The sequence below is a fragment of the Muntiacus reevesi genome, chromosome 16 (genome assembly GCF_963930625.1).
Source record: "Muntiacus reevesi chromosome 16, mMunRee1.1, whole genome shotgun sequence".
NCBI lineage: Eukaryota > Metazoa > Chordata > Mammalia > Artiodactyla > Cervidae > Muntiacus > Muntiacus reevesi.
The window spans coordinates 19,212,070-19,227,393 of NC_089264.1; the positions used below are offsets into that span (position 1 = coordinate 19,212,070).

Consider the following 15,324-nt stretch of genomic DNA (forward strand, 5'->3'; position numbering starts at 1 on the left):
CCTCATTCTCCTCTCAGATGGCAGTGAGCTCTCCAAAGAGAAGACCCGCCACTGCAGTGTTCAATTCAGTGTCTGGCACAGAGCGTGTGCTTAATGAAAGACATACCAAGTGTGGTCGCTGCTTGAGTTGTATTCTTCTAGCTAAGATCAAATCCTTATCTCTGGAAATTCATATTAGCACCTTTAGGCTCCCAGAATGTTGTTTCAGTCAATAGTTTCCTCTGATTCTTTGTTACTTGTTTATTTGCTGTGATACTTTGTTACTCTCCTCTCCTTTCTTTCTCCTCTTCTTCCTTATTCTCCTTTCTTACTCCTCTTCCTCTTTTCCTCCTCTTCATCCGCTTCTTAGGTTTTCTGTGCCTTCTTTCACTTTTTCTTCTTCTGTTTTTCTCTTTTTTTTCTTCCTTATACTCTTCTGCCTGCTCTCTCCTTCCCTCTTCTCTTCCTTCCCCCTGTCTCTTTCTCCTTTCCTGCAGGAGAGATCTGCATCCAATTTTGATTTCTAGTTTTATACCCAGATAAGGACAGACAGGGACTAGAGTTCCTTTATGTGTGTGTGACTCTATAATTCCCCTGTCTCTCCAGCAGAAAAAATGGCCAGATTGTTTGCTTTAGTTCAAATTAAGCTATAGTTGAGCATTTTTTTGGACATTTTCTCTCCAGAGGGATAGTAAAATATATATGAAATGCATAGATTAGAAGGAAGAATGTAACTATTTTAATGAGTACCTCCTCTCTTCTATCTTATAATAAGTGCTCTGTTATATTACTTTGGTCATTTTCCTGTGTCTTATTTTGTGATAAGAAGAGTCACTAAATTAAGCAACATTACATTGATAGAAAGGTTATATAGTAGAAAACTCTTCTTCTTTTCTTGAAAATTTATTTTATTGAGATATAGTTGTTTTACGGTATTGTGTTAGTTTCCTCTTGGAGCAAAGTGATTCCATTTTTTGTATATATATGTACACACACACACACACACACATTCTTTTTCACGTTCTTTTCCTTTATGGCTTGTCACAGGATACTGAATATAATTGCCTTCGCTATATAGTGGCACCTCGTTGTTTGTTCATTGTATAGTATGTATAATAATTTGCCTTTGTTGATCCCAGAATTCCCATGCAGGAGACTCGGGTTTGATCCCTGGGTGGGGAAGATCCCCTGGAGGAGGGCATGACAGCCTACTCTAGTATTCTCTCCTGGAGAATCCAATGGACAGAGAAGCCTGGTGGGCTGTAGTCAATGGGGTTGCAAAGAGCTTGACATGACTGACGTGACTTAGCATGCATACACACATAGGAGAAATTGTATCGTATTTGTCTTTCTCTTTCTGATTTAACTTTACTTAGTATGATCATCTCTCTGTCCATCCATGTTATTGCAGATGGCATTATTTCATTCTCTTTATGGCTGAGTAATATTCCATTGTATATATGTACCACATCTTCTTTACCCATTCATCCATCAATGGACATTTAGGTTTTCTTTGTCTTGGCTGTTGTGAATAATGCTGCTATGAATATAGGAGTGCATGTATTTTTTTTGAATTATAGTTTTGTCTGGATATATGCCCAGGATTGGGATTGCTGGATTATGTGGCAATTCTGTTTTCAGTTTTTTGCGAAACCTCCATAGTGGCTACACCGATTTACATTCCCACCAACAGTGTAGGGGGTATCCTAGAAAACTGTTATTCTGAAGGTATAATCCTTGGGGCCACTTGGCTCGTATTAAATGCAGGTTGTTAATTTAAATTCCTATGCAGATATTTAGTGAGTGAAAAGATTAAATGAAAATATCTTATTTTCACTGATGTAAAAATTTGACAGTAAACCTATAATTAATGAGATTGGTAATTGAAAATCATAAAAATCTATATACCTGATAAATTGATTTGACTTATCACTAATTCATTGTTGACTAAACAAAGGGATCTAAAAAAACTTGATGTACAGGCTGTTGAATAAACTTGTCAAAGTCACTAATTATCTAAAATAAAATTAAAGATCTTAAATGTAAGTTATTTTTAAAAGTGTACATAATTAATCTTGAAAGCATTCCTTTGTATTTTACATGGAATGCTTGGTACACAGTAGGTGCTTAGTTCCTTCCTACTGAAAAACATGTCTACTGCTGTTGTTCCGTCAGTAAGTTGTGTCTGACCCTTTGCAGCCCCATTAGGTGACTGCACCCAGGCTTCCCTGTCCTTCAGGACCTCCTGGAGTTTGCTCACATTCATGTCTATTGAGTTGGTGATGCTATCTAACCTTGTCATCCTCTGTGGCCCCCTTCTCCTTTTGCCTTCGCTCTTTTCCAACATCAGGGTCTTTCCAGCGAGTCAGCTCTTTGTATCCAGTGGCCAAAGTGTTGGAGCTTCAGCTTCAGCATCAGTTCTTCCAATGAATATTCAGGGTTGATTTCCTTTAGGATTGACTGATTTAATCCCCTTGCAGTCCAATGTATATTTAGTATATATATTATATATTTATATAGTATATATAGTATATTTATATAAAATTGTATATTATAAAAATTATATATTTATATAGTATAAATATTATATATAATATTAGTATATGTACTATAGATTAACATAGTATATACTATATGTGTCTATGCATATACACATGCATATAACCAGAGAATCTAGCAATGTTGTACCTGGACTCATGATGTATGGAAACTGTGAGGTAATAAATTTACACTGTTTAAGGCTTTAGATTTATAATGATTTGTTACACTGCAGTATATACCTAATACACAGGATAACAGGTTTTAAGCAGTTTTAGTTTCCGTGGTTTTTCCTATTGATTGGTTTCAGTTGAAGTTTTACGTCATTCTTCATATTGTAAATCCGCATAGACGTTTCACTGTAGGTCACTGTCATACGCTGCTCATTCCAGCTTCCCAGGAGTTAGCAGTTGGCAGGTGTGAGCAGATATGTGTAGAGCCCAGAGAGAAAATTAACATCTGTAGAAGACCTCTTATGTTATAGTTCATGTGTCTTTTGTTTCCTTTGCTCTTTCTCTTTACATCAAAGAATATGTGATATGATCTCCACTTTACTGTTGAGAAACCAAGTCCTGAAGTAGTGTGTGGCTTGTGTGAAGTAATTGACCTCAATCACCTCTAAGAATGGTGGAGCAAGAATTCACTCTTGCATACTTGAGACTTAAAAATGCTATCTTTTGAAATGTTTCTGTATAATTGCTAGAACAGTCTATGATAACCCTAGTCTAGTTCTGTGTAAAATTTTGAGGCATACCTGTATTCTTGTTGCAGAATGTAAACTCATTTTTGAAACAAGGTCAACTGTATGATTCCCAAGGAATTAGTAACAGTATCTGCTATGTACATTAATTTCCTTGCAGAGTAGATGGAGAGTTTTATAATGGAACTGAGAAAATAGGTCTTATATCCAAAGCAATTTATTCCTTTAGTTAATGAGACCTGAAATAATATTTAGTAAACATGAATTACTTAATCACCATCTAAACAGTGGACGTTGGTTGAGACCCTGTATGTGCTAAGTGGCTTCAGTCATGTCCAACTCTTTGCAACCTCATGAACTGTAGCCCACCAGGCTTCTCTGTACATGGGATTCTCCAGGCAAGAATACAGGAATGGGTTGCCATTCCCTTCCCCAGGGGATCATCCTGATCCAGGAATCGAACCCAGCTCTCCCACATTGCAGGCAGATTCTTTACCCTCTGAGCCACCAGGCAGGACCTGGTGTTGAGGCTGCGCTCCTTTATCTTGTGCCTGGCTGTGCCTGGCTAGTCCTTAAATCACCTGTAAGGAGCATCATAGAAAGAAAGCCTCTTTTAACACCGTATTTGTAAATGGGCAAAGGAAAAGGAGCAGAGTCTTGGAAGTTGATCGTAGACTTAGAATACAGATGCAGATATTTTTAAGACTAAGTTCTTTGAGAAATATTATTCATTGAATGTCTAACATTATGTGTTCTGCAAAATTTGTTGAATTGAATTCTGGGCTCTTTATTAGAGTTTTACCATTTGTCCCTAAGCATCTTATCCTGAGTTTTTGTTTTGATTGAGAGAATTTTCTTTTCAGATTTTACATGTGTAATATATATAGCAAGACGGTGTTTTGTCTCCCCCACTTCTGTTGTTTGTGAGATCAGAGGGCATTTATCTTTCTGAGGAAACTTGATAATGCCCAGACATGCTTCCTGCTTGTCCTTGTAACCGTAAAAGTCTCAAAGTTATATGAAATTTCAAAGTAAATTGATTTTTATGAATAAATATAAAACAATTTAGAATGTGCCTTTAAAAACCATATGGTTTCCAGTAATTCTGATAGACATCCCTGCCCCCAGAGTCTACTGCAGGCTCCGCAGCTGTGGCACTGTTGACAGTTTGGGTGGATGTTTCTGTTACAGGAGACTATCCTGAGCAGCATCCCTGGCCTCTTGTCACTAGATGCTAATAATACCCACTAAGTTGTGGCAACCAAGAGTGTCCCAGACATTGCCAGATGTCCTCTAGAGAGCAAAACTGCCTCCGGTTGAAAACCAGTGATCTAGTTTATCACTGAGTTAGCCAGTGGAGTCACGTGTCCTTGATGGTTATGTGATAACTTTGAACATTTTTGTTTTATAAAGGACCTCCTGGCACGAGGTGTGTAAGTCTCTCCAACACAACTGTAAACCTTTAAGAAAGGAGCTGCTTTCTTTTTGTATACATAGTGTCTAATACAGTGCTTGGGTACTTAATAGAGCTTAAACATGTGAGAATCTGGTCAGTATAGTTGTGTATGTTCTCCTAAAAGTTGTATTTCAGTTTAGTTTATACAGTCACATTAATCTGTTCGATAAACTGATTTCAGCTTCATGCCGGTTATATTAAGATTGTAGATTGATTTTGCAAATGTTTGGGAAAAGATGTATTTGACTTTATGGTTTAAGATCTGCTTTTTTCTCTCAAATAATTTCAAGACACAACAGTGACTTTAATTTGCCTACCTTGATTTCCAGTTGTAAAGCTGCATTTTAAATCTTGAAGGAATTATTCTGAAGCATGTGTTCAGATTTCAGCTTACAGTGAAATTCTATAGCCAAATAAACCTTTAAAAATAAAAGGCTATAGAAGGAATGCATGCATATAAACTTGGTATTGGCAACTTAAAGGAACCACTGAAATAACTTTCTTTAGCACAAGGAACATCTGCTTCAACATCATGCTATTTCTTGATTTCTCTTAAAATCTTTTTAACACATTTTGTGAAATCTGCTTTGTCTGTATCTTTAACATATTCATAATTCTTTGATTGTCATTCATTATCTTAAGGCTGCATTCAGATATGGTAAAAATTTACTTTTCATTAGTAACTGATAAATATAGTTTGCAAAAAAAAGGTACTGTTAAGCAGTTTCAAAGAATTCTCATATCTTTTTTTACCCCCAAGTCAGCAGAAGCCAGATTTATACTATAACATGATGTACGTGGCTTTATTTCCTGCTTATTATGAGTTTTTAGGCCTACTACATTAAATTTTAAGATCTGTACATAATTTCAGTTTCTAAAAAGGGCTCAAGATAGCTATTCTAAAAAGTGTATCATAAAAGGCTTATGATTGAGTTTATAATAATTTTAATTATTAAAGCTTTATTAAGTTTCAATCTGTAGTGCTTTTAATCTTTCATATGGATTTTTATAATATATGAGTAAACGTCTCCAAAGCCTTGCAGATTCTGAGTTTCTTTTTTCTTTAAAGGTTCTTTCTCGTGGAGAAGTTGTTCATGTGAAGATCCTTGGAGTTTTGGCTCTTATTGATCAGGGTGAAACAGATTGGAAGTTAATTGCTATCAATGTGAATGATCCTGAAGCCTCAAAGTTTCATGGTAAGTCTGGAACTCTGCAGAAACAGAAGCAGATCACTGTGTCATTGGGATTCTTAGAGTTTAAAAGGGGCTTGTGTAAGCACAATGTGTATATTTGGGAGTTAAATGTATGTTTTTTTCCTAATTCTCTCTCCATGGACTGTGAAGGGCAGTTCAGTATGATTGTGTCTGCGTTGTCATACTGCTGGGAGGAACAGGAGAAGGAAACAGATGCAGACAAACAGATGTTAGTTCACACTAAGAAAGTACATTCTATGGCTTTCCTTCCCCCTCACCTCTTTCCCTCTCACCCTCCTCCTTTCTTAAATCTCTATTTTATTCATTTGAAAAACAGGAGAAAATAAAGTGGGGGGGTGTTCATCAAGGACGTGTTGTTGGCTGTGTTCGTCACTCACTCGTGTCTGTTACCCCATGAACTATGGCTCAGCAGATGCCTCTGTCCATGGAACTCTCTAAGCAAGAATCGTGGAGTGGGTTGCCATTCCCTTCTCCAGGGGATCTTCCCAACCCAGGGATCAAACCCTGCTCTCCCACATTGCAGGCAGATTCTTTACCATCTGAGTCACCAGGGAAGCGACTAGGAGAGCCACCGAGGACATAAAGTGTTCTTATACCTCGGTTTTGTTTTCTCTTGTACAATTGAAGGCAAAGATGACTGCCCTCTCACAAAATTCTGATGTCCTGGAAATTTAAATTCCCAGAATAGTTTGTGTGATGAAGAGTTGACTTTCCTTGGAGTCAGACAGACTTCAGTTTGCATTCCGGCTGTGCTACTTCCTACCCAAGTGACTTTGGATAAATCATTTAACCTTTCTGAATTTCAGCTTGCTCGTCTATCGGTGGAGGTAATTATACCTACTTGTGAGGTTGTTCACAGTATGAGAGATGATTTCCTTAAAGCATCTGGCTGTCACATCAGGTGTTGAATATGTGGCCACTATTATTATTCTTTCACCAATTTCCCCCCGTTTTTCTAACCTTTCTGCTTTTGGTTTCATCCTTATTCAGGATCCTGTTTTTTTCTAGATCTCAATTCTTAGATAAACTGAAAAGTATACCATTTCTGAATTGACTGAAACTCATTAACACATTTTTCTCTTAATTTATGTGCATTTAAAATCTTTCCTTGAACATGGAGCAAGAGAAATTTTATGCTATTGCTTGCAATTGAGGAAGGAAGGGGTCTGATAGGGTGAAGTACATAAACCTCAGGGGCAAAACTAAAACATGAAAACTACAATTAAAATGAGACTGAGCCCGTATTAAACCATATATATTTCTTATCTAATTATTTGGCCCTGAGTTTGCCTATTATCATATTTCTCATATATATGTGTATGTATATGCAACAAGAGGAAATATCCAACTTAAGAGCTTTTTATAATACATTAGCTTCTCCTCTAATGAGACCTGATGACATAATGATGAAACAGCCGGCAGAAACAGATCGTTCAGCTAATTCACTTGTGATGTGGCACAGCAAAGTCAGGAAACTGGGCTGACGAACGTCCCTGTAAACTGAAGAGCCTGAGGGTCTAAGGAAACTTCTTCACCCAGTACTGTTGGAGGTGTGATTTAACATCTTAAATTCCCTAACGTATGCAAACACCGGTTATTATTCTTAATTTAGAAGACTCTCAAAGGATTAAAATAATTTGCCCAAGTTTGCACTTTTACTGAGTAGTAGAACCACGACTTGAACTCATTTTGGTCTGATTTTATAGTCTGCTATCCATCTACCATATGTTTGTGTAACTTTTACAGTATTTGTAAGTAGCAGTTTTGAAACCAAATTACATAGGATAAGTCTGTTACTCCTAGAGTTTCCTAAAGGTTAGAATGCAAATATTAATGGACAGAGATCATTCCTAACCTTACTCTTTTCTTCACTCCCTAGCCTGGTGTGTTCTCTGTTTTCTTTAGCATCTCTCTTGAATTGGAGGGGATGAGAACTGAGCGATGCTCACTAACACAGGGTTTGAAAGCTTCCTAAATTTGTGAGGAAATTTTTACAAAATCAGATTATATGACTTGATCACAATATTTAATAGCTCTATCTTGTATCATAATAATTCATCTTCTAAAGATACATAACTTATAGCTCAGGAGGAGTTTAAGTATTATAAGTGCATGGCTTATTTTATATACTGTTACAGGTTAAAAATAGAACCTTGGCAAGGGTGAGGGGACCTCAGAAATAAAGAAAGCAACTTCATGATTTTGAGATTAGGGGAAATGTCTCTTGTAACAACTCATGGTTTTAATGTAGTGACATAAGAATGTATGTTTGGATTCATATGATTAAATAAATACTAGCTAATAGATATTAAAAGTTTGATGCTATTCTCTATCTACTGTAAATCTTTGAAAATAAATCAACAGTATTTAATCTTAAACCAAGTAACTTATAAACATTTTATTATACGTCCCTCTCATGTCTACCTTCTAAAATCACAAACACAAGATTTTGGTAGCATCTCTTCTGTAATCAATGTGCCTCATACCTCTGTTTCTTTTCTTTTAAGTTGCTGCTCTGAAAGATTAGAAATTTAACATCTTATACATTTCTCAATTTTGTTACCACATTTCTTCTCCTGTTACTTAATAGCTCTAGGTATTACACTTCAAACTATATTTATTGCTTCATTAATTTTGAGCAGTAACTCATGGCTGCCCAGTGTAAAACTGGGACATTGAGGTTTCTACCCTTCTTTCCTTCTCTTCCCCTTACCTCCCAGCTTCCCTCAGCTATACTATGAGTTCTGTGGTGTCAACATTTAAATGTGTAGGTTCTGTTCTTTCACCATAGCTGTTTATCATGTTTTGTCTCTTAAATCTGATAGTTGAAAACTACTGAATGGCATTTACAGTATTATATGAGTATCGTTCACTTCGTTTATTGTGCTGTTTATTGAATGACTGATTTTGGACAGTCTGTATTCTTAAGTCTGCTGCCTAGCTGTCATCATGGGGTTTCTTTTCATTGCCTTGCTGGATTATTAGTCCTATTCTTTCTTAGATTCTTTCATATTCTCTTCTTTATTTTCATTTTTGGCTGGTGTACCTTTCTAAAAATTTTTATGGAAGATGCCTAGGAAATTGAGCTCATGCATGTCAGAGTCTATACATGTCAGAAATAGTTTTTGTTTTGTTGGTCAACTTATACTTAAATAATCTTAAAATATCTAATGCAGTAACCTTAAGCAGAAGTTACTGTATATGAGTTGAAATTTCTATCACAAAGGAGTAAGTGATTTTTTAGCAGTTTTAAACATTGTCATCTATACTTGGCATTTTTATTCAATATGAAGAAGGGTTAAAACCATGTAAGGAAGGGTAACTATTTGGAAATTTAAAAAAAAAAATCAGTAGTTTTCTGAAGATGTGTGCAATGTAGAAATGTATAGAGAAATTTTTTTTATTATTTCCTATATATTTTAATTGTTACTTAGACATTTAAAAAATAAATCCCTGCTATTCATTTCTACTACCTTAAAAGCTGTTTTTTACATGATCAGTACCTATTTTGTTCTTTTTTGAAAACAAAGACAATTTATAGACAGTACACTTTATCTTTTTTTTTTATATTAATCTGGACACATTTATGTTTTTGCAAGGAAGTTCTGGTGTTGTTTTATTTGTTAGATAATAACTTCTTTGATCCTAATGAACATGTACAGACTTCAGTAGACTGTAATATTCTGTTTTAATGTGTATAGGTTTTTAAACTTTGACTTGACTGAACTAAAAATGTCCTTTCATGAGACAGCACATTTCAATTAGAAGCTGGTTGCTAGCTATATTTGTCATTTTAACATTATTATTTAAATCTTCAAGTTTTGCCTCCTGAAATTGGAGTAGCCACTTTGAAAATCTAAAAAAAAGTCTAAATAACATTTGAAAACAAATTCCTTATACTGTTTGATAGAAACTTGGGCACTTTGACTGGCTCATTAACACGTGAAGAGCACCAAGACTGTTTAATGCCCTATAATTAGGTTCCAACCCATAATGCTCCTAATGGTACCCTAATTTGTAAGAGTTAATAAGACTCCTTATGTAGGGCAGCTTAATTGTTACTAGATAATGCCTTGACTGTTAGGGATAATAGTGCTTGGTTATGAAATAACCAAGTTCAGAGCTTTTTAAGAAGATTGAAATTGTAATCCTAGGGCATATGTCATTTCTTTGGTTAAAGCAAGCAGTTCCTGTAATGTCAAGCTTCAGATACTCACCAAACAGATGTTTGAGCCTCTTCAGAACTGCCAACGATGCCTAAGGACCTTATGTCAGGTAAAGTAATGTCATGAGAAGGTATTTTAAGCCTGGAAGCTATGTCAACTTGCAGAGTAATAAAAATTTATTTTCTTTGGTATTAAATGAAACCTGCTGTCTATTGTCTTGTAATAAACACTGCCTGTGCAGTGATGTTAAAGTTTTCAAAAATTGATAAGCAGAATAATTATATTGATGTAGATACATTCTGGGATGAATAAATCACGAGTAATAAGGGAATTATTTAAAAGAGGCTTTTGGGATTTTTTCAAAGGCCAGCATTACACTTGTCCTGAAATTATCAGAATTTATCTTTATTTCATATTTTTAAAATTTCACCTTACGTTTAAAGAAATTTGAAAGTCAAACTATGTAGTTTCTTTTATTTTCTTTCAGAGAAAGAAAGTGTTGGTCGCTCAGTCGTGTCCAACTCTTTTGCGATCCCATGAACTGTAGCCCGCCAGGCTCCTCTGTCCATGGAATTCTGCAGGAGAGAACACTGGAGTGGGTTGCCATTTCCTTCTCCCGGGGATCTTCCCAACCCAGGGATTGAATGGGTCTTCTGCATTGCAGGCAGATTCTTTACCTTCTGAGCCACCAGGAAAGCTCATTTTCTTTCAAGGCCACATGTATTTGACTTAAATTTTCATGTGCTAAATAAATACTTCTAGTGCCCCTTCAATTATTATTTTAAAAATAAGCCAAATTAACTGATACTTGATTTCCTTAATTTCTGAAAAACAAGTTAATCTTGTCATTTAGGGAAAGATAGGCACAGCATAGTAATCTTAAGGGAAAATATTCATGTTAACCTCTGTAACCTGAAAGGATGGAGTTCTGTTTGCTTTCCTGTGCATCTACTTGGTGCAGATAGGGGCTGGCATGTCACTGTTGTCATCCTCAGAGCGCTGATATTTCTGGAACAATTACTGTATGCCTAGTAATTATGCTGAGTGCTTCTTTTGCAATATCTGCTTAATGTTTGCCTACGTTCAATCAAGATGTGCTAGTGTTCTCTCTCTATTTTTTTTCAAATTAGGAAACTGAGACGTTGGTTGTTGGGGGCAGGGGTCAGTTGGTGGCTTCTCTAAAGGCTTATGGGAGCCACTGGAATCCAGTTGCACTCCAGAGCCCATGCTCTTCACCCCTGGATCGCATTGCCCCTCAGAAAAGTGTCTGTGGCCTTGGTTTTCTGGGAGTGCTGACCACTTGCTCTTAAATAATTGAAGCATTGGTGGGATAATTATGATTAGAAGTTCTAGTAAAAAACGATGGCTCTTTTGATCTTCATTCCTTTGATTTCATTAATAGGTATGGCTTAATAGGGCATAGGTGGGTAGGGATGGAGTGTGGGAGGACGTGGTTGAAGAATAGGAACAAATTGAGTAAAATGTACTATAATTAAGAATAGAATTAAATTACTGGGAATCTTCAGCCTCTTTTTTTGAACCTTGACCTCTCCCAGTGTTTTTTCAGGCTTCAGTTATATTCCTATGATGTGAAGAGTAGAGGAGACCTTAATTCTAAAACCTTCTCTTGTATGAGTTATCTGATCTTGGAAAGGTCACATAACCTCCTGAAGCGTTCTTCATCTCTAACGTTGTGGGGTTGATCCTCTAATCAGTAAATGGTCCCTAGAGTTTTTCTTCTCTAAATTTTGGTTGTTTTAGGAATATTTCAATCCATTATTTTTAGCCCGTCTTCTTTTAAAATAGAAAGACCTAAATTATCTTCAGAGTTAGTGCTTAACAAAACACTTACAGGACCATGAAATAGATTTCTTGGGTATATTGGCACGATTTTAGGTGCTTTAGGGAAGCTTTAAATGGTGGAGCTGAAACTTCAGTGAAAGGTTGGCTGACCCAAAGTCTAAGCTTTTAGCCACTGGATTATGTGTTTCCAATTAAAATTAGGTTAGAAAACCATTTGGATTACTACATACAAGGCACTTGGATGGTTTTCATTTTGTTGGTCATGTAAAATTTCTCATGAAATGATAATGAATGTTTATATTTCGGGAAAGAAATCTACCAAGTCTTTTCCAAGAGAGTTTTTTGATACAGTATAGATAGTCTTCTATGTAGAAATGCTATGATTGGTTTTAACTTATTTTGAAGTGTATTAATTTCCACTTTTTCATGATGTTAGTATATATTTTTAGTATAGGCATTGATAAGATATGTAGAACAGTGTGGAAAACATGAGAACCTCTGAGAGATCCCAAGTAGTATAACTATTAAAACTGTTCTCTGAGCTGAAATGTCTATTTTAGATGCAGAAAATACAGTGAGTATTACAGGATGCAATTATTATTTCTTGTGAATGTTTATAAAATGTCATTAGAAGCATATGTCCTGCTTCCCGTGGACCTTGTTTAGAGGCCGGCCGTGCACGTGTTTAGGCCTGTGAAAGCAGCCTCGGCAGTAACGGGACAAGGGCTTTATGCGGTTATGTTACTTCCCTTGGTAGCATCCCATAGAGTTGGAAACTCCTTTTCTTTTTTACTCTCTTTGGGCAGAACTTCAAACATAAGCACGTTATCTATTATCTTCTTTTTTTTTTTAAGTAATGTAAGCAGATATGGCATTACATTTGAGTTACTGGCCTTTGTCTAAAAATAGAAACAAAAATCCTCATCTAATTATAATGCTTTTCTCATTTCATGTTGTCGTTTGTGAAAATAATGCTAGAGAAACAGCATTTTCACTTTCTTTTCTCTTATCTTTTTCATGGAGGTACAGTTAGTTCTTCACATGGGGATGTGGGTGGGAAGTTAGAGGTGTGCATGATATATAGTTTGATAAATCTCCCTGAGTGATTTTATGGATTCTTTCTAGTTGAAAACCGTTCTGTTAATCTATTCTTCATTGCTGGCTAGGTAATCCAGTCTTGGAACTAGAATAATTGATGACAGTTTTGATATATGTTCAGTTAGGAGATGAAATCACCTAACCAAATTTGATGATGTTCGTCTCCCCACACATGTCCCTGGCCTCCATATTTTTCAGAAGTCTCCATGCAGTTTTCCATAGTGACCGGACCAATTTACAGTCCTCCCACCAGTTTACAATGGCTCCCTTTTCTCTATACTCTCCCCAACATTTGTTATTCCTTGTCGTTTTGAGAATAGCCATTTTAGCAGTGTGAGGTGGTATCTCATTGTAGCTTTGATCTGCACTTCCCTGATAGTGATGTTGAACATCTTCTCATGTGCCTGTTGACCATCTGTATGTCTTAGGAAAAATGTCTATTCAGATCCTCTGCCCGTTTTTGAATTGGGATTTTTTATTGTTGTATTGTTATTGTAATGAGTTCTTGATATATTTTGGATGTTAGTCCATCACCAGATATACAACCAGCAAATAGCTTCTCCTCCCATTCGGTAGGTTACCTTTTCATTTTAATGATGGTTTCCTTTGCTGCTCAAAAAAGCTGTTTAGGTTGATGTAGTCCTATTTGTTTATTTCTGCTTTTGTTTTCCTTGCCTTTGAAGTCAGAGCCACAGAAACATTATTAAGGCTGATGTCAGTGAGGTTACAGCCTGTATTTTCTTTTAAGAGGTTTATGGTTTCAGATCTTTAATCGATTTTAAGTTAATTTTTGTATCTATTATATTTAGACCACTCTTTGTTTCACAGGTCACTGAAACTCTCTTCATGTCTTTTCAGTCTTTCTTTCTTACTGTTCTCCAGACTTCATAATTTCCATTGTTCTGTTTTTTACTTGCCTGATTTTTCTGACATATCCAAGTTCTGCTATGAAATTCATCATTTTTCATTTCTGACTACCCATCATTTGTCTTCTTTTTTTTGAAAGTTTCATAGTTTTTACCTCATCTGAGATTTCCACATGTTAATGCATTGTGAACTTTCATATATTCCTGAAAGTCCTGGGGCATATTCATAATAACTACTGTAAAATCCTTGTTTGTATTAGCTTGATTAGCTCTAGCAGATATTCCAATACATACAATAAATCATATGATTATCCTGCTTTTACCTGACAGGTATTTTTGTTCCATATTGAGTCAACAGGGTGCTTTTTTGTTTTTAAGTATTTTAAGTTTTCCTTTTTTATAATTTATCTATCTTGCTGTGGGTTAACTTGAGTGAACGTGTTGAAACACGAGTTCTTTGCCTGAACTTTGTCAGATGTGTCTATTTTTTGTAAAGTCAAATGCTTTGGAAAGTTGAGCATTGTTTTTAATTCCTCTCTGTTTTAAGTGTTAAAAAAGTTGATTATTTAACTTAAACATATTAGAAAAAAACTGTAAAAACTCAATTGCAATAATATTAGAAATAAAGGTAAATATGACAAATTAAGTAAGAAGTTAGTTACAAATTCATTTGAGGACTGGTCTTTACCATAAGGAAAAATAGTATGTTTATAGAAGAACTTTATGAATACGTTATTTTTAGTGCTTATTTATATTATTCATGTCTGTGCCTAAGTGGAAAAAGTGAAAGTCGCTTAGTCGTGTCTGACTCTTTGCGAGTCAGACTATACAGATTATACAGTCCATGGAATTCTCCAGGCCAGAATACTGGAATGGGTAGCCTTTCCCTTCTCCAGGAGATCTTCGCAACCTAGGGATCGAACCCAGATCTCCCATATTGCAGGTGAATTCTTTACCAGCTGAGCCATAGGGGAAGCCCCTAAGTGGAGAAGGGAATGGCAAACTACTTCAGCTTCTTGCCTTGAGAACCCCATGAACAGTATGAAAAAGCAAAAAGATAGGACACTGAAAGATGAAGAGCAAAGAAATCACTCCAGAAAAAATGAAGAGATGGAGTCAAAGCAGAAACAACACCCAGTTGTGGATATATCTATTGTAAAGTCTGATGCTGTAAAGAACAATTTGTATAGGAATCTGGAGTGTTAGGTCCATGAATCAAGGTAAATTGGAAGTGGTCAAACAGGACATGGCAAGAGTGAACGTTGACATTTTAGGAATCAGTGAACTTAAATAGGCTAATTTAATTCAGGTGACCATTATATCTATTACTGTGGGCAAGAATCCCTTAGAAGAAATGGAGTAGCCCTCACAGGCAAAGAGTCTGATGCTGTACTTGGGTACTATCTCAAAAATGACAGAGTGATCTCCGTTCGTTTCCAAGACAAACCATTCAGTATCGTAGTAATCCAAGTCTATACTGCAACCACTAACACTAAAGAAGCTG

General features: G+C 35.9%; 1 protein-coding gene across 6 annotated transcripts in view; it reads left to right on the forward strand.

Annotated features, from left to right (window-relative positions):
* Positions 1 to 15,324, forward strand: part of PPA2 (inorganic pyrophosphatase 2) — a 105,968-nt gene that overhangs the window by 36,501 nt on the left and 54,143 nt on the right. For all 6 annotated transcript variants that reach the window (XM_065907380.1, XM_065907381.1, XM_065907384.1 and 3 more), the window contains one exon: positions 5,743 to 5,869. In XM_065907380.1, the coding sequence (XP_065763452.1) occupies positions 5,743 to 5,869 (127 nt within the window). The remainder of the gene's footprint in view (positions 1 to 5,742; positions 5,870 to 15,324) is intronic.